This window comes from Trachurus trachurus (assembly GCF_905171665.1).
Source record: "Trachurus trachurus genome assembly, chromosome: 18".
NCBI lineage: Eukaryota > Metazoa > Chordata > Actinopteri > Carangiformes > Carangidae > Trachurus > Trachurus trachurus.
The window spans coordinates 965469-992140 of record NC_139909.1 but is presented as its reverse complement, the minus strand read 5'-3'; the positions used below and the strand labels follow the sequence as shown (position 1 = coordinate 992140).

General features: G+C 43.6%; 1 protein-coding gene and 1 long non-coding RNA gene across 2 annotated transcripts in view; both read left to right on the top strand.

Moving 5' to 3' along the window:
- Window positions 1–2523: 2523 nt before the first annotated feature.
- Window positions 2524–26672, top strand: part of LOC311001314 (uncharacterized protein) — an 86842-nt gene continuing 62693 nt past the window's right edge. The window contains exons 1-2 of the mRNA XM_083992363.1: window positions 2524–2608; window positions 16871–16896. Coding sequence (XP_083848489.1) covers window positions 2572–2608; window positions 16871–16896 — 63 coding nt within the window. The 5' untranslated portion in view covers window positions 2524–2571. The remainder of the gene's footprint in view (window positions 2609–16870; window positions 16897–26672) is intronic.
- LOC311001401 lies at window positions 24585–25740 on the top strand. Its single transcript, XR_014596176.1, has 2 exons — window positions 24585–24788; window positions 24963–25740. It is a non-coding gene; the product is annotated as an uncharacterized lncRNA (long non-coding RNA).

Below are 26672 nucleotides of genomic sequence, written 5' to 3'. Positions count from 1 at the left end.
TATGACTATAGGAATTTGATGTGTGTGAGTGGGTGTGTATATGCACATGTTATGATGTATACTCATATCTATTTTTATTTTATGATCTGAGGTTTTTTTATGAGAATAATTTAATTGCTTGTTTCATATTTTATTTCATATTTTGGTAACACTTTACAATAACCATAGTTTATAAATGGTAAATAGACCATTTATAAATGGTTAATAGACCATTTATAAATGGTAAACAGATAGTTTAGTAATGTTTAATCATCATTTATAAACATTATATAGACCAATTATGAATGGTAAATAGATAATTTATTAATGTTTAACCATAATCTATAATTGGCAAATAGGTAGTTTATTTATGTAAGTTAATAGTTAATTTACCATTAACAAGCAATTAAATTATGATTAATAATGTTTATTAATTATTAATGGACTATTTATTAAATGTTTATATAAGGTTTAAATGTTGGTTGTAAAACATCTATAAAGATTAAAATGTGTATCAGTGGCACTTTGTAAATGGTTAATATTTGGTTTATAAACCATCTATAAACATTACTTAGATGGTTATTGTAAAGTGGCGACTTATGTTCATAATTATTTAAATGATTAATACGTTGTTTGTACTGTAAATCATCAAGTGACATTTATTTGACTTCTTTTAATGGTGATCTATCACAGAGTGATTATTTTTTGCAAAAGAACAGGGTCTGATCATCGTATTGAACACATAACAATAACATGCAACACTGTACCACAGATAAATATGGTGGTAGGCAAAAATGGTGGGATTACAACACAACAATGACAACGTAATTTTAAATTTGATGATTAAATTTGAATTGATGATACAATATTCAGGCACACTGCACTTTAAAATTAAAGGGATAGTTCACCCAAAATTCAAATTTCACTCATTATCTACTCCCTCTCATGTGGACTAAGGGCTGGGAGAAGTTTCAGAGTCCTCCGTGGCTTCTCTGAGTTACAGCGGGGCTCCGTGCAGCACTGCATGTCCATATGACGGTTGAGAACGGAGCTCACTTTTCTTCTCCAAAAAGACACACCAAAAAACATCCAAATACCTCCATAGTGCTCGTCTGTAATGTCCCTCTTGTATTGAAGCCCCAACATGAGAAATTGTTCCGAAAAAAATTAAATGCACGGAGCCCCGCTGTAACTCAGAGAAGCCACGGAGGACTCTGAAACTTCTCCCAGCCCTTAGTCCACATGAGGGGGAGTAGATAATGAGTGAAATTTGAATTTTGGGTGAACTATCCCTTTAATTTTAAAGTGCAGTGTGCCTGAATATTGTATCATCAATTCAAATTTAATCAACAAAATTAAGTTGTCATTGTTGTGTTGTAATCCCACCATTTTTGCCTACCACCATATTTATCTGTGGTACAGTGTTGCATGTTGTTGACTCTGTTCATAAATGTGTTCAATATGATGATCAGACCCTATTCTTATGCAAAAAATAATCACTCTGTGATAGATCACCATTAAAAGAAGTCAAATAAATGTAACTTGATGATTTACAGTACAAACAACATATTAATCATTTAAAAATTATGAACATAAGTCGCCACTTTACAATAACCATCTAAGTAATGTTTATAGATGGTTTATAAACCAAATATTAACCATTTACAAAGTGCCACTGATACACATTTTAATCTTTATAGATGTTTTACAACCAACATTTAAACCTTATATAAACATTTAATAAATAGTCCATTAATAATTAATAAACATTATTAATCATAATTTAATTGCTTGTTAATGGTAAATTATCTATTAATTTACATAAATAAACTACCTATTTGCCAATTATAGATTATGGTTGAACATTAATAAATTATCTATTTACCATTCATAATTGGTCTATATGATGTTTATAAATGATGATTAAACATTAGTAAACTATCTGTTTACCATTTATAAATGGTCTATTAACCATTTATAAATGGTCTATTTCCCATTTATAAACTATGGTTATTGTAAAGTGTTACCCATATTTTGTATTTTTTGTGATTTCTATTTTGGGAACACTGTAGGCTATAGGAAATGTCTTGTTTTTTAGGGACCCCAGGAAGAATAGTCGTCACCATGGTGACAACTAATGGGGATCCAATAAACAATAAACAATAAACTTACCATTGGTACTAAAGTAGCAGTGAAGCTAATGTGTACTTTCTCTTCTTTATTACACCACTACACCAAACAGTGGCCACTGCTGTCAACTCTCTCTGCAGGGAGAATGATCTAGAAAAGTCTGGTCTCGGTGATCCTACAGAGGAGAAAAATTAATGAAAACACAGTTTATAATTTGTGAAAAATGTATTCTATCTGTAAATGCACAAAAAGTGGGGCTGGCTTGTCAACATTTCTTGTAGTGTCAGTAATTCAGCGAGTAAAAGACGCTCTTATTGTGAAGGGGTGTCTGCTGCAGTGACTTCCTGTAGAAACCGAAAGTAAACTGAGTAACTGCGTCACTCCGAGTGCAGAGTCAGAGTCAGTCTGACTGAGGAAGAGGACGGAGCAGCTGCAGCGGAGAGAGCTCGGTGTTCAGACAACATGAAGCTGTTAGTGGCGTTAGTGGCACTGCTGCACGGTAAGAACACACGCACGCGCGCGCACACACACGCACACACACACACGCACGCACGCACACACATACACACACACACACACACACACACACACACACACGGAAGCTGTGGCTGTGCGCGCCATGTTTGGGCGGGTTCCTGCCGTTAGAACCGTTATGAAGCGACTCGGTTCAAACTCTCTGTGTGTGTTAAGTTTTTGGGAACCATCCCAGTTAGTGGGGTTTCAGGACACTCAGTCATTTCATGTGGATGTTTCATTTTCACTTTTAATTTGAAGATGAGGGTCTAAAGAACAATTTTGGTTTGAGTGTCAAGATATCAGTTGTTTTTTTTCGAAATGCTCACAAGCAAAAATATGAATCTTCGAAAAATGCCTTAAAAGTGTTAAGAAATGGCTGTTTGTCCTGTTTGTCGCACCTCCTTGTGGTGGTGATGTTGATTTTCATTTTTCAGTGGGAGTGCCTGGGGCCCACAGGTGGTGATTTAAAGCAGATATCAGCTTCACGGCCGTTTCGGCTAATGCTGCGTTCAAGGCAGGCTTTTGAAACCGTAAGTTACAGCTTCAAGTCACAACTACGACTTGGTAGCGTTCCAGGTAACCCGTAGCTCGTGTTTTTACCATCCTGTTGTCTGTGAAAGTTCCCTATAACGGCCACTCGTAACTTCCGACCCGTGAACTCGTACCAGATCGAACTGGTATGACTTCACAGGAAGGAAAAACACAAAGTACGAGTTTCTTTGAACGCACCATGAGTTAGCAGCCCCCGCCCTTGTCAGGCATCAATTCACTTTATGCACAGCTACACTACTTCCTGAAATAAGCCAGCTCGTTTAATTCCTGTTTTACATTATTGGACCAACTGATTAATCCAGGTGTGTCTGACCACTGTGACTACTCAGACACACCTGGATTAATCAATTGGTCCAATAATGTAAAACAGGAATTAAACGAGCTGGCTTATTTCAGGAAGTAGTGTAGCTGTGCATAAAGTGAATTGGTCCTCGTGCTACGTCACCACATTCACGCGCATCCCTTGGCTGCACACACAGCCCTTCATGCCGTTCTCTCTCCTCATTGGATAACACTTGTATCCCACAAGGAAAATTTTCTCCTCGGGTTACAGCAGAGCAGAGTGACGGAGAGACTCGTGTTTAGGCTGAAATACTTCATGTAAGTGATTGCTGACGGAAAATAGGACTATTTAGGACTTATATTAACAAAAACATTCCACTGATATCTGCTTTAAGTGGGTCCCTGAGAAATTCAATGGGTCCCCAATAGGGTTGTCACTAGGGGTGGGATGGTCCACAAAATCCACGGTTCGGTTCGGTTCAGTATACGTTGATCATTGGGGAAATCAATCATGTCTTGCATATTCAGGTTAAAACAGAAAGAATGAGGCAGTCTGACATCTGATACATCATTGTTACAGTCTGAGGTTAAAAGTAGATAGATTCTGGCTGCAAGAGAGGAGACATTGATAGTTCCAACATGTGTTTCATTTATTTGGCAAAAAAAGTTATCTTTGACAAAGAAGTATAGGCTCTATCAGCACTAGACTCAGGTCCCTTTGTCTAAAATTAACTCAAAAACAATGTTGACATGTTTCAGTTCCCTGATAATCAGTACTTAAAGGGATAGTTCACCCAAAATTCAAATTTCACTCATTTTCTACCCACCCTCATGTCGACTAAGGGTTGGGAGATGTTTCAGACTCAATCGTGCCTTTTTGGAGTTACGGGGGGGTCGGCGCAGCACTGCATTTCCATATGACAGTGGCAAATGGGGCTCGCTTTTCTTCGTCCAAAAAGACACACCAAGAAACATCCAAATACCTCCATAGTGCTCGTCTGTAATGTCCCTCTTGCATTGAAGCCCCGACATGAGAAATTGTTCTGAAAAAAATTAAATAAGTATATATTTTAAGCTTGTTTGTAGCGGAAGCTCCCAGTGTCTCAGTTCACTGCTCTTCCTGTGTCACCCAGTTCACGGCTCCGCCGGTGTCAGTGCAAATTGCGTGATCCTGTGAGCCTGTATGCCATGACATGACCTCCTCCTCAGTGATCTGGGACAAAGACTTGGTGGTTCCCTTCTCTGATGTAAAGAGCTCTCCAAAGAGCTCTGCCATGACAGACTTTTTCTGAGGAGGAGATGACTCTTCTGATGCCACTGGCTCTCCAGCCCAGGAGGATGAACTGGCCACCTGGGCTTCTCTGGGTTGAACCTGCATGATAAAATGACAAATAGTATGACAAAAATATTGATTAAAACAAACACTGTCGTAGCAGCAAAGACACTAAAACTATGCTCTACTGCAGGGGTTTTCAAAGTGTGAGAGAGTGAGCCCCCCTCAATGAAACATAAACAGCTGTGCCCCCCCCCCCCCCCAAAAAAAAAGAGAATTACACATAGCCTATTTATTACTATAACCAAAACAATATTTGATTCATTAAACATAAATTGGTCTTTCCTGTAGGATTTGTTTGATTTACAAGCTTGTTTCTCAGCATTAATTATCATGACAACATAAAGCACTTACAAATACTGATGAGAGCAAAGACGGTGAAAAGCTGTTTTAAAAAAAACTTCTTTTTTCCTGTAAGAGACTGTGGCGGGCCCGAGACTGTCTCGTTTGTAACAGCTGTCATGGTGTTCTGACGTGGGGGTTGTGACGTCCCCTTTTCACGCCACATGATTGGTTGATCCGTTTATTTGCCGGGCGAAAGCTCAGAAAAATTGACCTCGCTGCGAAAAATAATTATGTCGCATTTTCGCCGCGACACATTCGCGATCGGTGTGAAAGGACCCGTGATGAAAACTGGGGTTCGAAAAAATATATTGACGCGCGAATTATTCGCACGAAAAATACGTCTCCGGTGTGAAAGGACCTTGAGGTTGAAGTTTATGGGCGATTCTTCAACTAGGTGCACTTTTAGCCATGTGAACTTGAAAAAAAAAAAGTTATTCAAAACTGACCTAACACAGTCTCATAAGTTAAAATAGTTTGTCTAGTTTTAAGATCTGTAAGAGGACAAACTTAGATTACAAGGCAAATTGTTAATTTTGTACATTTTTTCTGATCTGCGATGAACAAATGTCATTTCCACCACATCTCAATATACAACTGTTATTCAATTATAAATAACTTATACCACTCTAAAACTATCTGAGACCCTTTTTGTAACTATGTTTTACCATTTTTTCCATAATACACAATAATCATACATTTATGAATTAAATAAATTCAATCTCTTAAGGACCAACTGCTGAATTGTACACCTGCTACATCTGGAATTTAATATTGCTTGGGTAGGGGCTTTTTAGAAAATAAATAACTTGAATTATTATGTAAAGTGGATCATGACCTTTTAAATTGTGGAGATTTCTTTTATGTGTGTTGAGAACTTTTACAATAATTTTTTAAAATGTCTTTGGTGGTGGAAATGACAGGGTGTTGTGGAAATGACAACAAATTAATGTGAATGTATAGAAACAGTAGACATTTATTTGAACATTTCTTAAACTGTCATTAAACAAAACCATCCCTGGTTGTAGTGTAGTCTAAAAGCCAATATCTAAGTTCCATCAAATAATAGATGACAAAAATGTATTTAGTCCCTATAGGCCTGTGACCTTTCTGCTGCTGTCTTACGTGGCATCTTAAAAAAATATAAATAAATGGAATATAACATATGATTATATTATTAATGTTGATTAATGTTAATTTAATATGTAATATTAAAAAATAACTACTCTCACAATCCATATCACTTGGACTTTAAGCATAAATGTCATTTCCACCACACTACTTTCTTTTCCACCACAGAGGATAATGTGGTGGAAATGATGGTGGTGGAAATGACATTTCTACAGTATTTTGTGAAAAAATGCAGACTAGCTTAACTGATTAGCTTTGAATTGATACTCAACTAAAAAAAAAAAACTTAAAAAAAACACCTATGAAGGTATAACATGTTTGGAAATGACGTGCAATAAATATATATACTGATCGAGCAACATTTATCTTAATTTTTCTTCAATAGTTGTTGATGAAATTGAAAATTCCCTCCATGTCCAACATGTGCTCTGATGTCAGTGTACATTGCCATAGAAACCATCCATACAATCTCTCAGAGAATTTTTTTAAGGGGACATTACAGTGCTGTGGTGGAAATGACCATGATACTGTGCGACAGCTATATTTTGGATAAAAAATAATATTGATGGCTGTCTTACATTAAACACTATAATGTGTTTCAGTTATTTTACTGATACTTAATTCAGGCACATTAGTAGTTTTCAAATAAATCACATTTTTAAACATTATTTTCATTGTTGAAGTTTACAAGTCTGGGTGCGCGACAAGGGTAAAACAGTGATTTTGACACTTGTAAGAATGTTGAAAAGTATGAAAAAATTATAATAGAAAGGTGGTACATTTTTTCTAAGGTGGTTTTATTGTTAGTTTGACAAAGAAAGTGGAATTTATACAATATGATGTGTATTTTTTTAAATATGACCAAAGAACATAAAAGTGCCCGTAGTCTAAGAATCACCCTTATATCAATGCACAGGTGACACTGTGACAGGTCTCCACTGTACGTCTTGACCACATGTCAGCTGGTCAGCTGTGCACTAGCTAAACGTGTTTCCTCAAATTTGAGGCGGAGTGGCCACCCTGTTTACCGCAGAGATTTTGTGTGCGGTCATATGACTACCTGGCTCCGTCTGATTGGACATCGCCAGTGGCTGCATTTGATTGGTGAAACACTGTCATTTGACAGAGTACCTGTTGGAAGCAGCCAGAGAAGCGGTTTCATTGAAACAAAACAAACAGATTGCGCATTGGATCAAAAAAAAAGTGGAAAAAAGTAGTAGTAGCGAGTAGCGAGTATGTGTGTAAAATCGGCAAGAAAACAAAAAATCACAGATCGTCCTTTCAATCGCTGATAGACGATCGGATCGCCAATCGGCACAACCCTACTCGTCGGTATGGTAACGGTAACAGGTGACTGTTACCGCGTGCGTCTGTCCTGAGCCTGAAACAGTGGCAGCGTTAATGAAGCAGCGTCAGGCCGCTCTACGTCATTGAAACAGTCCCCCCCTCCGCTGTCTCTCTCGCATGACGCGCGTCTGTCGCCCGCAATATTTTTTTCTTTTTTCCACGGCACCGTAGTTTACTTGCTACAAACCTCAACATCCCATAATATGCTCGTGTGACAGTTGAGGTTCCTGTCACTATGCCTCCAATTGATCATGCGCCCTGGCTACTTGGCCAAGGGGATGTCCCTTTGGGTGACTGGCAAGCGCACATGACTCTTACCCGGGAGGTGTGGGTTCAATCCCCGCCCGGGCCCTCTTCACCTTGCCACATTCGCACACTCGTATCACTACTAGGCGGCGAAGCAGGTTGACTCGCGTTGCAGAACAGCGCTGCACAGAGCCTCTTAAACAGAAATGATTATTGATTTCTGAATGAATGCATATGTTGCTTATTTTTGCCATATTAAAGGGATAGTTCACCCAAAATTCAAATTTCACTCGTTTTCTACTCACCCTCATGTCGACTAAGGGCTGGGAGAAGTTTCAGAGTCATCTGTGCCTTCTCGGAGTTACAGGGGGGGTTCACGCAGCACTGCGGAAGCTCCCAGTTTCTCAGTCTCAAATCTTGCGAGATTTGCACAGGCAGAGCAGTGAACTGAGACACTGGGAGCTTCTGCTACAAACAACCTCAAAACATAGACTTATTTAATTTTTTTCAGAACAATTTCTCATGTCGGGGCTTCAATACAAGAGTGCAAGTGAGCCTCGTTCTCAACCGTCATATGGTATGCAGTGCTGCACGGAGCCCCGCTGTAACTCAGAGAAGCCACAGAGGACTCTGAAACTTCTCCCAGCTCTTAGTTGACATGAGGGTGAGTAGAAAATGAGTGAAATTTGAATTTTTGGTGAACTATCACTTATATTTTGTTTGGCCTGGCGGGGGCCCTCGTACAATTGTAGGGGAAACACTGCAAAAGCAAGCTCAGTGCTGTCTGTCCCATATAAGAACATGACAGCGGCAGCCAAGTTTGGAACTATTGGGAGCTACATAGGGCTGCAACAACTAATCGATAAAATCGATAAAAATCGATTATTAAATTCGTTGGCAACGAATTTGATTATCGATTCGTTGGGCAGTGATTAACTTGGCCCAGAGCCAGGGGAAAAAAGGAAATATTTCTTATATTTACAGGTGTCCAAAACAGTCAGCAGCAGCAGTCATCCAGCTCCAATAATCCACTATTATTTCCGTTTACATGGCGTTCCTGGCGGCCAGCCTATTTCATTCATTTGCATCATGTAAAAAAAAAAAACATATTTTTAGCGGCGGCAACAGCTGTGTTTCTGATCAACCGGACTTGTGTTGTCCGGTTCCACCGCGTGGTTTACTCCCGGTCCAACGTTACTCCCACACGGACACGGTCCGCGCGGCTCGGACGCGGTGTGTCACGGACTGTCTGGACCTCTGGACCGGTGGTCTGGACTCGGTACCAGCAGCAGAGAGGCTTCACCGTCTCCTCTGTCAGCCTCTTCTGTCAGGACACTGAAGCTAAAGCTAACGCTAAAGCTAACGTTGCTAAAACTTCTTTCTTTTTTTCACACACCTGGAGTAAAGGTAAGAAATAGCCTATTTCTTGATCAGCTGTTCCTCTGCTCAGGGCTCGGTGTGTGGAGGACTCAGATTAGAGATTTGATCATCATTCACCCATTTTATTTTATGGTGATGGGCGCTATTACAATTGATTACAACTGATGTTTACATCAGATCGCTGCTGTGTGTGTGTGTGTGTGTGTGTGTGTGTGTGTGTGTGTGTGTGTGTGTGTGTGTGTGTGTGTGTGTGTGTGTGTGTGTGTAAGATTGTGGGTGACTGACCGGAGGGTGCAGCCTGCCCCCCGCGGTGACTGGTGTTTATCACGGCGTGAACGTGGGCCGGTTGGGGAAGCAGGCTGTGAGCCAAACTGAAAACTGTCGGAGTAACGTCAGGTTGTTGTCGGTTGATCCGGTGAATGATCAACTTTCAGGGTTGATCAGAATTTTCCTCTGGATGTAAACATGCTGCAGACTTCCACTTGTAAGCAAATCAGGCAGTGCCCTAATGAATTTTGTCCAAGTGGAGTTGCCATAGGCAGCTGTCACTGTGCATCTTTTTTTTTAAATTATTATTTATTTATATATTTTTTAATGTATTATTAGTTTAACAGCTCTGGGCCGTTCAAATAACTTAAAAAAAAACTTTTTTGTGCAATTGCACTAATATTGTCCATTTGGAATAACATTCTGTCTTTGAATAAAGTTAGGGAGAAAGAACCAGCGACATGCTGGATCAAACTGAGAACCAACTCCTCCTCTCGTTCTTCTCTTCCCTACAATGTAAATAAAATTCGTGCCTTTTTTTTATCCGATTAATCGATTAATCGAAGAAATAATCGACAGATTAATCGATTATCAAAATAATCGTTAGTTGCAGCCCTAGAGCTACATGAACCACGTGACCGCGATGGCGGCGACATCAAAAGCTGTCGCCACTCTGATTTGATTTTTATTTGTCTCAAACAAGCACAGCAAAAGACAAACAGTATATGTAAAAAAACAAAAACTATTTCAATTGCTCTGGTTCCACAGCCAACGTAGAGCTACATTCAGCCCATAGATTCAGCTGAGCCTGAGGCCAGCTGAGCTCCACTCTCCCTATCAGCTGAGCATAATCGCAGCCTGTGTGTTACAAAATCGTGTTTTATCATATTGCATTATAACTGCAAATTGTAAGCTACTGCAAAAACATGAATCATTTAGCCCTATGTGCAAGTGACACCAAACCAAAAAATCACCAAACTTCTGGAGACGATTTAAGTTTAGGAAACAAACTTGCCGTCTGTGCCATATACCCAGGGGGCAAAGCAAAAAAACAGCCACAGAGCGTTGGAATGGGTGTGTCGCGGTTCTGCCATTTCATTGGCGACACAGGTTCATGTCTTAGAGTGTCGCGGTTTCGGTTTCGACACGTGTATCGTTACAGGCCTAGTCAAGATGTATGCAGTAGTTAATTAGGGCCACAGGCCATCGCACCGGGCACTGGTCCCAACAGCTATGAAATTGGGACAGAAGGGCAGAGAAAAGCCCAGAAAAACTCCAGATTTTTTCTCTTTCCACACTCGGCCCGGCCACAATTTACACTCTACACACATGATTTTTTCAGAATTTGTAAGACAAACTTGTTCTGTTTCTCATCATGTGCTCAAAATTAGGGTTGTGCCGATTGGCGATCCGATCGTCTATCGGCGATTGGAAGGACGAGCGGCGATGTTTTGTTTTCTTGCCGATTTTACACACACACATACTCGCTACTTTTTTTTTGATCCAATGCGCGATCTGTTTGTTTTGTTTCAATGAAGCCGCTTCTCTGGCTGCTTCCAACAGGTACTCTGTCAAATGACAGTGTTTCACCAATCAAATGCAGCCACTGGCGACGTCCAATCAGACGGAGCCAGGTAGTCATATGACCGCACACAAAATCTCTGTGGTAAACAGGGTGGCCACTCCGCCTGAAATTTGAGGAAACACGTTTAGCTGGTGTTGTGGCTGTGACTAGGCTGCCGACGCCAGCCCTGTGATGTCACGAGGTGTTCACTGATACGCCACAAATAAATTACGTCCGCCATGAATAGATTTTTTGGCTTTCGGCAACGCAATATCGTTCTGTTCATTGATCATAGTGCTCTTCCTCCGTTATTAGCCCTCTCACACACACACACACACACACACACACACACAAACACACACACACACACACACAGAAGCGGCATGCATGACAGAATGACAGCAGTGCACGGTAAAAGCGAAACTCATACGCCGCTGCCGCTGCCCCCCCCCCCCCCCCCGGCGATAGATAGCGGTCTATTGGCAATCTCCTGGGAGGCTATTGGGACGATCTGAGAATGTCAAGATCGCCCAACACTACTCATAATATCAGAGAGACTTACAGAATTTAAACTCTGAGCCTCTAAGTGCGGCCACGTCTGTCTCTGCTCCTCATTGAGTCCAATACAAATATTTTCTGAGAGAAGCAGAACGGACCGATGTTTTAAAACTGCCAGTGTCTCCAAAATATTTACTGTAGAAACACCAAATCGTACCAACATTTTCAGTAAGTCCTTAGAGCAACGTTGATCTGTGTTTTGTTCTGATAGGAGTTACCGTTTTGTCACCGTAAGCCTTTTGTGAGACCAGTGCAGAGGCAGAAAATCACTCTTTTTCTCCACGTTTCTGTCTGTCTCAGCCTGAGGGGCCCCTATCGCCGTGGTAACCACCTCGAGTTGCCGTGGTAATGTCTGATTCTCAGGCCAGAGCTCGTTAACTTCCACCTTCATAAACAATCCACCTGGCCCCCACACTTCCAGGCTGTCATCGGCGTTAATGCAGGAGTGAAGCTGACCTCACCCTCTGCTTCAGAGAGGGACAGCCTGTCCGGAGCCCGGTTGGCCGGAGACGGGCCGCAGAACACGTCGTGAAAATGATCTGACTGAATAGAAGCGAAGCGAAGCGCTACAGCGCAACGGAGACAGAGACCCAGCGCAGCGAAGAGAACAGTAGTACATGAGGAAGATGAACTAATTACCTACACACACACACACACACACAGAGGACATACAGTTGGCTATAGCGATGTCACAGAATCACAGAACTTAAACATCATAACCAGAACATTACTGAGGGGTCACTACAATATTTTCAGTTGTGCAGTAGGCTATTTATAATAATGAGCTACATGGCATGATGCGCACCAGTGTTTGTAGAGCCTGGTTCAGGGGTGCTTCTGGGCCGGATTAGTCGGGCTAACTGTCGTAATTACTGGGAGTCGGAGCACCGGGCATACTTAAATCGAGGAAATGGGAGGTCGGATTAATGGACGCAAAAATATAGAAATGTGTGGTCGGAGAAATGGGAAGTCGGACTTTGGGGTTGTCGGAGAAATGGGAAGTCGGACTAATGGGAGCAAAAATATAGAAATGTATGGTCGGAGAAATAGGAAGTCGGAGAAATGGGAAGTCGGACTGACGTCACGCGCCCCTCAGTACTTGGTTGGGGCCGTTTGATTTGAACTACTGGAAATTTACTTTTCCTTGATATTATAATGCAGAGGTCTTCAACAGGGGGTCCGCGACCCCTAGGGGGTCCGCGGAGGTACTGCAGGGGGGTCGCGAAAGTTTTGGTTGAGGGAAAAAAAAAATGTAAAAGATATGGAAGTTATGAAAAAAAGATCCATTGTGAATATAGGGGTGTTCCCTGCAGCTTAACATCAGATTTTTACATACAAGTCCTTTGTTTTCCTATAATGTAGGTGTCAGGCCTTTGTATTGTATACGATACAAACAGGGCGCACCGTCTCTCTCTCGCTCACCCCCACCCTCCTCTAAAATCAGCCCGATCGTGGGCACACACACACACACAAACACACACACCGCTGTCAGTGGTGCCGTGTGACACTCGGCCCCTGAACCGTCAGCTACACAACGATGGGGACTTTAGTTTTCATTCTCCATACACACTCGTTAATTCACAGCACACACTCATACGACGGTGACATTTACGCGCGCCGCCACGTCTGCTCATAGCGCAGCAACAATGCAGCAGCGTCAGGCCGTCACTGAAACGCTCCGTGGAACCGAGACATGACACGGCGGGCCCGGTGTAAATGTTCCCAGAATCAGCTCCGGTGACCGCGGCGCTGACGATTGTGGGTGAGTCGCGAGCGTCATATGTCTAGAGCACGGCCGCTGCAGCGACCCTCCGACAGTCCCATCGCTGCGTGTCAATTAGGGCTGACCCAAAAAAAATCGAAGCTTCGTTCGTTGCCATGGTAATCGATCATGAAATCCGTGATCGATTGTTTTTTTTTTCTTCCTTTTTGAAACCGGTTCTCATCGGCACTTGTTACATTAAAATGAGTAGGCTACTTGGCATCCTGGAAACCTGCCTGCTTTTGGAGATATGCAGTGTTTGTTTGCCATAACTTTCATTATTTCCGTTACGATCACGCACTCAGTGGTCAGCATAGGTGCACAGTCCACACATAACTTTACCATGCCTTTTAATTTCATACTTTCATAATTTTCGATTTGATATGTGCACATTCCGTTCAAATAAAACGTTTTATGCAATAAAATATAATTATTCTGTTGAAACTATTTATCTACATACACACCTGCGCTCTGCACACATGTCATAACTGCCGAATATATCGTCAACCGCCGATTTAAAGGGGTACGGTGGCCGATTGGAAATTTTTAATCTATCGCCCAAGCCTAGCATAGTTCTAGTTTTTTATTTATCTTAACTTTGCAGGGTTTCCCGCAGAAAATCAGTTAGTCAAGGTGTTGGTGGGGGGGAGGCAGTGTTGCTGCATACTGTCCACTGTTGAGGAGGGGGGGGGGGGGGTTTCAAATAAAATTCAATAAAAAAATCACATTTTGGCCTAAAACATTATTGTTTATTGTTGTTGTTGTTGTTGTTGTTGTTTATTAAAAACTGAAAGCTCCTGTCACCTTTTCCACAGTCAACCACCAGTAATAGAGATATTTTGCCTCGATTGTGGGTCTGTCATATTCAACACTGGCTGATGAATATGACTTAAATGGATATACCTGTGTAAAAAAAGGAAATCTGGTAAGAGTAGAAGTACTGATTCAACTCCTTTACTCAAGTAGTAAGAAAGTACAGGCTCTGAAATTAACTTAAATGTAAAAGGGGGCTTCTTTGCTCTGGGCCCCCCAGACTCTAGGACCGGCCCTGCTGCCCATAACGTTTTTTCAGTCAGGAGTCTTCATGTTCCTGCTCTGTCTGCACATTGTTGGACTTTCCTTCAGTAGATGATTTTGATGAGCAGACACTAAGAACAGCATCTTACCAGAGACGTTCTAATATTGAGGAGACAGACCACTCTGCCCGTTTTGAATGGGGAAAGCTGCGACGCCAAAGATGGCGCATGTCCCGCCCCTTTTCACCAGCAGCCAATCACCTGCGTTGCCAGAGCTGAACTAGGCCAATCATGTTGTTGCACCAGCGCATGTGCACAAATCTGTGTAACCAGATGTGTCCCCCAGCAGTCTAAGCCTATAGCAGCATAGCTATAAAATGCCTCCTCATTGACCTCATGTCACTTTATTAAAGAAAAACACATTATTTGGTAACTTTTCATCGTGCCCCTAAAATTATTTGTGTGCTACTAGATTTTTCAATTTAGGAGCACACGTGCTACGTTTCTGAACGTCATCTATGGTCAAAACCGGAAGCCGGTTTTGCATTTCTGGTGGAATTGTACGTTTACGTTTCCATGGTTTTCAGTCATTGTCATAGTTGCGGTAAACGCATGGATCTATTAACGCTGTTTTTTGGGGGGGTTTTTTGTATATTTTTTGGCATTTTTGCCTTTATTTGATAGCACACAGTATAGATAGACAGGAAAGGGGGAGGCAGAGAGAGGGGGAATGACATGCAGGAAGGGTCTGCCCGAAGCGGGATTCGAACCGGGGACGCCTGCGTTGAGGACCGTACATGCCTCTACATGGGGCGGCCGCTTTAACCACTGCGCCACTCACCGCCCCTTAACGCTGGTTTTTAACACGGACAAGGGCGTAGAATTGGGTAGGGACGCTAGGGACACGTCCCTACCAATACTCAGCCGCTGTGTCTGCTGTCCGTAGTGTTTAGTCAAATGATTATGGCAGAAAAAGGGTTAACAGCCGGTCTCTGCTAGAAGTCCCGCCTCTAACCCGAATATCGATCTCCGATTGGCTCTGCCGTTTCTCGCTAACGTACATGTGATTGGCTGTCCCCACTGTCACTGCGTCTGCTTGCAAAAGTTACCTGCTCGTTGGTCGGACGGAGAGGAGGTCACGGTGCTTCAATCTGCAACCGCCAATGTAAGTTGTCAACATGTTCGGCTTTAGTTCTGCCTGGGTCACGTTAGCTAGACGGATTTTAACATTAGTGGTGTCATTTAGGCTACATGAGCATTTGTGTTTGTGTCTGTCTGTCTGTTTGTTTGCGTGCGTGTGTGTGTGTGTGTGCGTGCGTGCTCTGCCTGTGGGTCTGTGCTTGGAAAGAAAAGAAAAAAGGACAGCCTACCGTAAGACACTTCTTTATAAGTCAAAGTGTAAGTTACTTCAGGGGTCTACTGTAGAGCCTCAACAATACAGATAGGCCTAATGAATAAAGCCAATATTTAATGGCAAACAGATAGCCTACACTTTTTTAAAGTTATTTTTATTTTTTACTAGCTTATTATTTCCATGTATCCTTTGTGTGAAAGGGACCAACTGTTTAATAAAAAACAAAAAATAAAGAACATTGGTGGGGAAAATAGGCCTACAAAAAAACCTCAGATTGCAGATGCTCATTTTATACATCCATATTTTGGGGGAATAAATTACACAAATGTGTGAAAGTAAAAGCCTTTTTTCCTCAGGCAATAACTGTACCATCAAGCTCTATGATGGTTGTATCCCTAATGTATCTGTTCATATGTCATGCATCAACATATTTTTGTCAGGTGACAGAGACAGACAGTAGAGAGGCTGGAGGAGATGGAGAAGGAGAGACCAGAGGAGGTAGAGGAGGAGAGGCTAGAACAGAAGGAGGAGAGGCAGGAAGAGGTAGAGAAGGAGAAGCTGGAGGAGAGGCTGGAAATTCACATTTGAGGACAATGATGGATGTGTTAGTCATGATGATGCACAGTTGACTTCAGCCAGAGCAATGAGAACTCTTCTAAATTGTCTTCTTGTCTTTCATTAGTTGCTCATTAGTTACCCTAGCTACATAGCATGAAATTATGATTGCAAATGCAAAAAAACATCAACTTTCAGGAGCGATGCCTCGGAGCACTTTTATGTCCCCACCAATGTCAAAATCAAACCTACTCCCTTGAACACGGATGTCAATTTGTGTGATATCCATTGTTAAAAGCTGGTGTGATCCATGTGTTTTACAGATTTTAATTGAAAAAAAAAAAAATCCATGCATTTACTGCGACTACTGAAACCATGGAAACGTAAACATGAAATTCCACCGGAAGAGCAAAACCAGCTTACGTTTTTGACGTTGGGAAAAAGGTGGATACTGTTACACAAGATCAAATCTGAGTCTGAGAGTAGAAACATCTGAGTGGGAGTCCACCTCTGTCACACTCACTGTGTCTCTGTCTGTCTCTTTGTGTCCTCACAGTTTCCCAGCATGCCTTGGGTGTAGAGGTGGAGGCGTATGACGATGAGGAGTCTGTGCTGCTGCCCTGTCGGGTCACTGTCACTGATCCTCGGTTCAACGCTGTGACATGGAGCATTGAACGCCTCTCAGACCGAATCGTTCATCAACGTGCTCAGAGTGGAGACATCCTGGATGACCAGAACCGGGTCTACGTCAACAGAACATCGATGAAGACCGACTCTCTGACGACTGGAGACCTCAGTCTGACCCTGAAGAACCCCACAATCAGAGACAGTGACACCTACACCTGCAAATACAGAGAGGAGGGGAGAGAAAAGAGTCGTCAGGAAGTTCACCTGAAGGTCACAGGTCAGAGCTGTAGATACAGGTCAAAGGTCAGCGCTGTAGGTACAGGTCAGAGGTCAGAGCTGTAGATACAGGTCAGAGGTCAGCGCTGTAGGTACAGGTCAGAGGTCAGAGCTGTAGGTACAGGTCAGAGGTCAGAGCTGTAGGTACAGGTCAGAGGTCAGAGCTGTAGATACAGGTCAGAGGTCAGAGCTGTAGATACAGGTCAGAGGTCAGAGCTGTAGGTACAGGTCAGAGGTCAGAGCTGTAGATACAGGTCAGAGGTCAGAGCTGTAGATACAGGTCAGAGGTCAGATCTGTAGATACAGGTCAGAGGTCAGAGCTGTAGGTACAGGTCAGAGGTCAGAGCTGTAGATACAGGTCACAGGTCAGAGCTGTAGATACAGGTCAGAGGTCAGATCTGTAGATACAGGTCAGAGGTCAGAGCTGTAGGTACAGGTCAGAGGTCAGAGCTGTAGATACAGGTCAGAGGTCAGATCTGTAGATACAGGTCAGAGGTCAGAGCTGTAGGTACAGGTCAGAGGTCAGAGCTGTAGATACAGGTCAGAGGTCAGATCTGTAGATACAGGTCAGAGGTCAGAGCTGTAGGTACAGGTCAGAGGTCAGAGCTGTAGATACAGGTCAGAGGTCAGAGCTGTAGGTACAGGTCAGAGGTCAGTGTTGTGTTGTCTGAATGTGTGATTTTACTGATTGTAATAATTCCATGTCATGTTGTTTGTGTCGACTACAGTACGTCCTACTCCTCCTCCTGATCCCTGGCTGATTGTTGGACCTGTCCTGGGTGCTGTCCTGTTTGTAGCTGCTGGAGGTTTATGTTGGTTTGTGAAGACGGACGGAGAAAGAGGTGAGAGAGAGACAGAGAGAGAGACAGAGTGTGTCTGTGTGTGTGTGTGTGTGTGTGTGTGTGTGTGTGTGTGTGTGTGTGTGTGTGTGTGTGTGTGTGTCACGTTCCATACATTCTGCTGCTGCTGTGTGATGACATCATCATGTGTTTGTTGTCTCTCAGTCCACCAGGTGGAGGTGGACGAGTCAGGGCAGCAGTCTGTCCTGCTGCCCCTCAGGTGGACTGACAGGTGGTGGGTGAAGATGAAGATGTGTTGTATCTGTGACCTGTCTAAAGACGTCAGAGTGGTGTGGGTGGACAGTCTAGGCAGAAAGCTCCATGTGTATCAGAACGGTTCTGATCAGCCTGAACAACAGGACGAGCGTTACAGAGACCGAACAGAGATGAAGACTGGAGACAGTCTGACGCTGACGAAGCCCACACCTAAAGACACAGGAAACTACACCTGCAGAGTCTACAACAAGAACAAAGTCTTACTGAGAGAGAGAAGAGTGTATCTGGACGTCATAGGTTTGATTGATTGATTGATTGATTGATTGATTGATTGATTGATTGATTGATTGATTGATTGTATTTATTTCAAACCAAACAAAAATGATATCTCACATACAACAACAAAAACATCCACGGCCACAGGACACCATATAACCAAATATCGAACAGGACAAACAACAACAATAACAACAACAACAGACACGAACAACAAGTAACACTGTTTGAAATGGGATGGAAGAAGCAGAGCTGATCAGTTTCCAACCCCAGACAACACACATACAACATTAACACAAACCCCTCCCCCCCACAGTCATCTCATTAGTTTACATAATTTATCTCTCCTCCTCCCCGGTATACATTTCAAACACTCCTTTTCTAAACTTACTTTTAAATTGATTAACACTTTTACTGAGTTTAATCTCTACATCCAAGCTATTCCATAGAATAACTCCTCCAACAGAAATACACATACTTTTAAGACTCGATCTTACACTTTGCTGTTGCAATTTGAGTTTTCCTCTTCAGTCATATCTTTTACAACCTTCCCTCTCATGAAATCATTTTTGGATTATACAAGGAAGAAGATTATTTTTGCTTTATAAATGATTAATGCAGTTTTAAATTTTACCAAGTCAAAAAATGTTAATGCAGATGCCTTCAAAAAAAGTGGCTTAGTGTGATCATTGAACCTAACATTAAAAACTGTTCTTATGGCTCGTTTTTGTAATATGTACAGAGGCAACAGGTTGGTTTTATACGCATTACCCCAGACTTCCACACAGTAACTCAAATATGGCAAAACCAGAGAATAATATAAAATAAGTAGAGACTGTTGGTTAAGTATGTGCCTGGATCGCCTCATAACACCCACACTCTTTGCCATCTTGGAACATACATAGCCAATATGAGTTTTCCAGCAGATTTTTCATCAATTATCACTCCTAAAAATGTGGTATGATCCACTCTTTCAATACTTATATTATCTATTATTATTTGAACCGGGATGTCAATTTTACGTCTAGGTGAGAGTGTTTGTTTGAACCTGTGTTAGTATGAACTGTCTGAACTGCACTGCCGCCGTTCAGCAGACTGATGCTGTTCACACTGCAGTATGCACTTTACATTATACAGGTCTCACAGAATGCATTTCACTACAACCAACAGCGATAGCAGTAAAACAGGTTAAAAGCTTCCGTCACTTTATTAGGTTTTACTGTGTTTCCATGGAGACAGTAACCGTTAACATCCCAACATGTGGTCAGTCTATCACATGACGCCTGTTTGTTCATCTGCTCCGACGTTTTGAGAGAAGAATAGGGAATTAGGGGATCGAACCTGTGTCCTCATCCCAGTGGAGAACATGAGTCGTTTAACTTCCCCGCAGGTTTTTAGAGGTTTACCACCGGCTGGTTAAAGTATTTCTAGGAGATAAATGTTGGTCTCAGTGATGAAATCTAACAGCTGTATCAGTAGCATTAGTTAGTGTGAATGTAAAGTGAAGCTTCCTGTGTGTATTGGACAGAAGAGCAGCGCTGCCTCGGGGCTCTGGAGCCTACGGACACAAACCACCACATTTACATCAAGAAATACATGTTTTACTATCAACACATCAGTCTGCATTATATTACATTAAAATGTATTAATCTAAAAAAAATACTTCACTACTCTAAACCGTCTTTGGTTAGGGTTAGAGGTTAGAGGAGCATTGCATTGTGGGATACAGTACACAATGTAGACTGGTCAGATATTGGAGAGATTTTCTGAATCAGTACGACATCCGGGAATTTTTCACATACTGCAGATTTTGCTTTTGTTTGCATACTGTATACTACATACTGCATTTTGGCCAAATCAGTACGTACTGGCAGGAGAGTATGAGGTTTAGAATACAGACTGGGTTTGTCTCACTGCAGAGAATAATGCTGTCTGATGACATTATCTTGTTTGTTGTCTCTCAGTCCAACAGAAGGAGGTGAAGAAGGGGGAGGAGTCTGTCCAGCTGTCTGTCAAGATCCCAGCTGATCTGTCTGGAGACGTCACAGTGGAGTGGTGGAACATGAACAGGAAGGTCCATGTGGATCAGAACGGTTCTGTAGAACAGGACCAGGTTTACAGAGGCAGAACAGAGATGAAGAACGACCTGAAGACTGGAGACTTCAGTCTGGAGCTGAAAGATCTCACAGCCAGAGACTCAGGAGACTACACCTGTAGAATCTACAACAACAAGGACAAAGTCTCACTGGGAGAGAGAACAGTGAGGCTCTGGGTTGAAGGTCAGGGTTGACAACACCTCCTCCTCCCTATTTCTCCTCCCTCCTTCTTCTGCCCCCCCCCCCCCCCCCCCCCCCCCCCCCGCGCGGCGTTGTGGTTCTTCACCTCCTTCTTCCTCATCCTCCCCCTCCCTCCTCCCTCCTCCACCCTCCTCTCTGCTGTACTTTGTAGTTTGGCCTTGGTGTCTCGCACTCTCTCTGTGTTTCCACAGATCCACCGGAGCTCCATCTCTCTGCACCAGCCGCCGCCTGTATAGCCCCCCCTCCCACCCTTTCCCCTGTTAGACCGGCCTGCCCTCCCTTCCCATGGACCAGTCTACCACCCAGTCCTCCCATCGAGCTGGCCAGCCCCCCCCCCCCCCCCCCCTAACAGAGACTGCCTTCATCAACCCCTGCTAACATTTCCATATGTCGCACATTCTGTGACATAAACTGTAAACTGTTTTCTTGCACGTCTGTCCGTCCTGGGTGAGGGATCCCTCCTCTGTTGCTCACCCTGAGCTTTCTCCTGGTTTTCCCTGTTAAAAGGGTTTTCCATGGAGTTTTTCCTCAGTGGATGTGAGGGTCTAAGGACAGAGGATGTTGTTGTGATGCCATGTAAAGCCCTTTGAGACAAACTGTTTGTAAAAACAGGCTATACAAATAAAATTGCCTTGCCTTGCCTTGCCTCTCTCCTCCTTCCTCCTCCCTCCTCCACCCTCCTCTCTCCTCCCTCCTCTCTCCTTCATCCTCCCTCCTCCCTCCTCCCTGCTCTACAGCTTTGTGGTTCTTCACAGTGAGATTACAGTAAAATCTGATGCTGCTGTCTGATGACATCATCATGTTTGTTGTCTCTCAGTCCCACAGGTGATGGTGGAGGAGGGGAAGGAGTCTGTCCTGCTGCCCGTCAAGACCACAGGTGACCTGCCTGAAGACGTCAGAGTGGAGTGGACGGACAGAGCCAACAGGAAGGTCCATGTGTATGAGAACGGTTCTGACCAGGCTGAACAACAGCACCAGGTTTACAGAGGCCGAACAGAGATGAAGAAAAACCTGAAGACTGGAGACTTCAGTCTGAAGCTGGACAAGCCCACAGTCACAGACAGAGGAGAATACATCTGCAGAATCTACAACAAGGACAAAGTCTTACTGAGGGGGAGAAGAGTGGGGCTCTGGGTCCAAGGTCAGAGTTCTCCTCCTCCTCCCTCCTTCCTCCTCTTCCTTCCTCCCTTCTCCCTCCTTCCTTCCTCCTCCTCCTTCTCACTCCTCCTTCCTCCTCCCCCTCCTTCCTCCTCCTCCTCCTCCTCCTCCTCCTCTTTCCTCCTCCTCCTTCTCACTCCTCCTTCCTCCTCCCCCTCCTTCCTCCTCCTCCTCCTCCTCTTTCCTCCTCCCTTCTCCCTCCTCCTTCCTCCTCCTCCTTCTCACTCCTCCTTCCTCCTCCCCCCTCCTTCCTCCTCCTTCTCCTCCTACCTTCCTCCTCTTCCTTCCTCCTGCTCCTCACTCCTCCTCCTCCTCCTCACTCCTCCTTCCTCCTCCCTCCTCCTCCTCTTTCCTCCTCCTCCCCCCTCCTTCCTCCTCCTTCTCCCTTCCTCCTCTTCCTTCCTCCTGCTCCTCACTCCTCCTCCTCCTCCTCACTCCTCCTTCCTCCTCCCTCCTCCTCCTCCTCCTCCTCTTTCCTCCTCCTCACTCCTCCTTCCTCCTCCCTCCTCCTCCTCCTCCTCACTCCTCCTCCTTCCTCCTCCTTCCTCCTCCTCCTCTTTCCTCCTCCTCCTCCTCACTCCTCCTCTTCCTTCCTCCTGCTCCTCACTCCTCCTCCTCCTCACTCCTCCTTCCTCCTCCCTCCTCCTCCTCCTCCTCCTCTTTCCTCCTCCTCACTCCTCCTTCCTCCTCCCTCCTCCTCCTCTTTCCTCCTCCTCACTCCTCCTCCTTCCTCCTCCTCCTTCCTCCTCCTCTTCCTCCTCCTCCTCTTTCCTCCTCCTCCTCCTTCCTCCTCCTCACTCGTCCTTCCTCCTCTCTCCTCCTCCTCCTGCTCCTCACTCCTCCTTCCTCCCTTCTCCTTCCTTCCCTCCTCCTCCTTATTCCTCCTCTTCCTTCCTCCCTTCTTAAGCGTGACTTATCCACCTTTATCCGACTGTCAAAAATGGGTTTTGCTCTTCTGGTGGAATTTTATGTTTACGTTTCCATGGTTTCGGTAGTCGCGGTAAATTCATGGATTTTTTTTTTTTTTTCAATGAAAATGTGTAAAACGCATGGATCATCACAGCAGCTTTTAACAGTGGATATCACACAGACTGACATCTGTGTTAAAAGCCAGCGTTAATAGATCCATGCGTTTACCACAACTATGACAACGACTGAAACCATGGAAACGTAAACGTACAATTCCACCAAAACCGACTTCTGGTTTTGACCATAGATGACATTCGGAAACTTGTGGATAGTCTGGAAAATATGGTTTGTGGTTTAGAATACAGACTGGGTTTGTCTCCTCTGCAGAGAATTAATACTGTCTGATGACATCATCATCATGTTTGTTGTCTCTCAGGCCAACAGGTGGAGGTGAAGGAGGGGGAGGAGTCTGTCCTGATGTCTGTCAAGATCACAGGTGACCTGCCTGAAGACGTCAGAGTGGAGTGGAGGGACACTAGTGACAGGAAGGTCCATGTGTATCAGAATGGTTCTGTGGAACAGCACCGGGATTACAGAGACCGAACAGAGATGAAGAACGACCTGAAGACTGGAGACTTCAGTCTGAAGCTGAAAGAGCCCAGAGTCAGAGACAGAGGAGGATACATCTGTAGAATCTACAACAAGGACGGAGACGTAGTGAAAGAGAGAACAGTGAGACTCCTGGTCAAAGGTCAGAGTTGACATGTCCTCCTCCTTCCTCCCTCCTCCTCTCTCCTTCTCCTCCTCCTCCTCCTCACTCTTCCTTCCTCCCTCCTCCTCCTCCTCCTCCTCCTCCTCCTCCTCCTCCTCCTCCTCCTCCCCCCTCCAGCTGTTTATAGAGGTTGGTGTCAGGTTCAGGTTCTGTTCAGCTCTGCTCAGAACCAACTCAACACTGCAGGAACCAGACACAGCATCAGCTTCTACATCTGTCCACTCTTCCTCTTCCTCTTCTGCTTCTGGTTCTGTCCTTCAGGTTCCTCTACAACTTTCTGGTTCTTCACTGAGGAGATTAAAACCTGCTGCTGCTATTTGATCGCGCAGATTTCATGTGCCAAGATGCAGGACCAACAGATTTAAAAATACCTGGGTTCCAGTGGCCATTGTCCTTCTTAACAATTGACAGCACTGTGGTCACTTTAAATCCTGTTTCTTCTAGGATGGCATGGTTGCACTTTATTGGTTGTTTTATCTATTTTTATTAACTATTGTTAATTGTTGTCCTGTGTATGTATTTTATTGCTATTTCTATTATTAGCGTATGTTGTGTCACTGTTGTACTTGGTTTTTACTGTTGTCTTATGCTGCTGGCTGCACTACAAATTGCCCTCCGGGGACAATAAAGATCTCTTGACTTGACTTGACTCATCATCATATTGTTTGTTGTCCACAGCTGACCGGCCTCGTGGAGGGATAGACAAGACGTTCTATTTTCATGGTGAGAGTTGCTCTTTGTCTCTGGTTGTTTGTTTGTTTGTCCTTCCTCCTCCCTTCTTCCTCCCTCATCATGTGGTTTGTTGTCTCTCAGACAAACGGGTGGAGGAGGGGGTGGAGTCTGTCCAGCTGTCCTTCACGCTGTCTGAAGACGTCAGAGTGGAGTGTACAGACGAAGACAACAGGAAGGTCCATGTGTATCAGAACGGTTCTGACCAGGCTGAACAACAGAACCAGGTTTACAGAGGCCGAACAGAGATGAAGAACGAATTCAGTTTGATCCTGAAAGAGCCCAGAGAGAGAGACAGCGGAAGATACACCTGCAGAGTCTTCAACAAGGACGGAGACGTACTGAGTGAGGCAGAAATGGGTCTCAAGGTCGAAGGTCAGAGTTGTTTGTTTGTCTCTAGTTGTCTGTCTCTAGTTGTCTGTCTCTAGTTGTTTGTCTCTAGTTCTCTGTCTCTGTCTCTAGTTGTTTGTCTCTAGTTCTCTGTCTCTAGTTGTTTGTCTCTAGTTGTTTGTCTCTAGTTGTTTGTCTCACCGTCTTCTGTCTCTACAGGGAAGAAGAAACCGTCTCCACCAGGAACAGAAGCAACTCCACTGATGGGTGATGAAGCCGTCTGATTGGTCAGTTGATCAATCAGAGTAATCAGTCTGTTTGTTGACGTCCAGATGATGAGCAGGACGTCTCCATGGAAACGTCTCTCTGGCTCTCCTCTTCTCTTCCTGTCCTGCTGCTTCGCTTTGTGCTGATGACAGAATTATTTATCCTCCATGTATATTCACCAGTCTGAGACAGGCCTTGACCTTTGACCTTTGACCGTTGACCTGAGGAGGATCAGGGTCTGTGCTGGTCCCTGAGACCACGTCCACCAGAACCAGTGCCTTGTTTGTCCTCTGAAGGAGTCTGTGATGGGACTTGTAGGGCTGTACTGCCCTCAAATAGTCCTCCAAGAAGTCGTTAGTCGATTGGTCGCAGAAAAAACAAAACATTTGTAAAAAATTAAGTCAAAATCTAGACAACTGAACTGTGTATGAAAGACTAGAGGGCTTTTAATTTGAAGGGCCAGATACAGGAAGTTGTGATAGTCACTCACTGTCAGTTTTGTTTTGTTGTGTATTTTTTACACGTCAGGTCCCTGCGATGTCTTGAGACAGTTAAATATTAATCAAGTTCATAAGCTGTGTGATGTGTGAAACTGTGGTAGAACCGTGTCCAAGGGGGGGGGGGGGGGGGGGCACGAGTGGCTTGTTTGATTTTTTGCTTCTTCTTGACTTTTTATATTACTTTTTATATCCTGTCACATGCTGTGCTCAATAAAACCAAGTGAAAGACACTGACTGACTCTGATTGGTCCCTCACTGATCCAGGGCCACGCCCACAACCACGCCGTCAGCTGAGAGGTCAGAGGTCAGCCACCGTAGTGCTGCTGCTACAAGTCAACTCAAGTCAAGTCAAATTTATTTATATAGCACATTTCATACGGCAAGCGTAAACTCAATGTACTTCACAAAATTAAAACAAAGATACAATGTATAACATAAAATAGCATATAGGATAAGAAATATTACATATATAAAAAACATTTAGGACATTATAAAAACACACAAGAATATATTATTATCATAATTTAAAAAGGGAGATAATAATAATACAAATTCTTATTCTTAAAGCAAACAGTGGTGAAGGCTTCAGGACTGGACCAGGTGGAGCTGCTGGTTACATGAGGACAGTATCCCACAATGCATTTCACTCCACCAGCAGTCACAGAGTAACAACACAACCACTGCCGACTCCGCCCACATGTTCACATCTGTCTGTCATCTTGTAAAGTTTCCTACAGCAGACACTTTAACAGTGTAACAGCAGCTGTTTGTCAGAACATGGTGGTCGGACCTATTATATGTGAGCTTGTGTTACACACTAGTTCTTCTATACAAAACAAAGAAAGGTTTAGCAGTACCTTGATACCATCAGCTGATGAGACACAGCCAGGTGACACTGAAGAAGAAGACGGAGGAACTCCATCGAACCATGTCAAGCTACTGCCAAACCTTTCTGTCTTAGTCTTACATATAAGAACTAGAGCCTAACTATCAGAACACTGACACATATATTCGGGCTGTCGATGGATTGATAAAGATAACTTAATTGCACAATTTTCTGTAATTAATCAATTAATTTATTAGTGTAAACTGCTCCTCTGTCCAGTTCACACCTGAAGCTTCATTTAAATTCAAACAAACTAATCAACAACTAAACAAAACA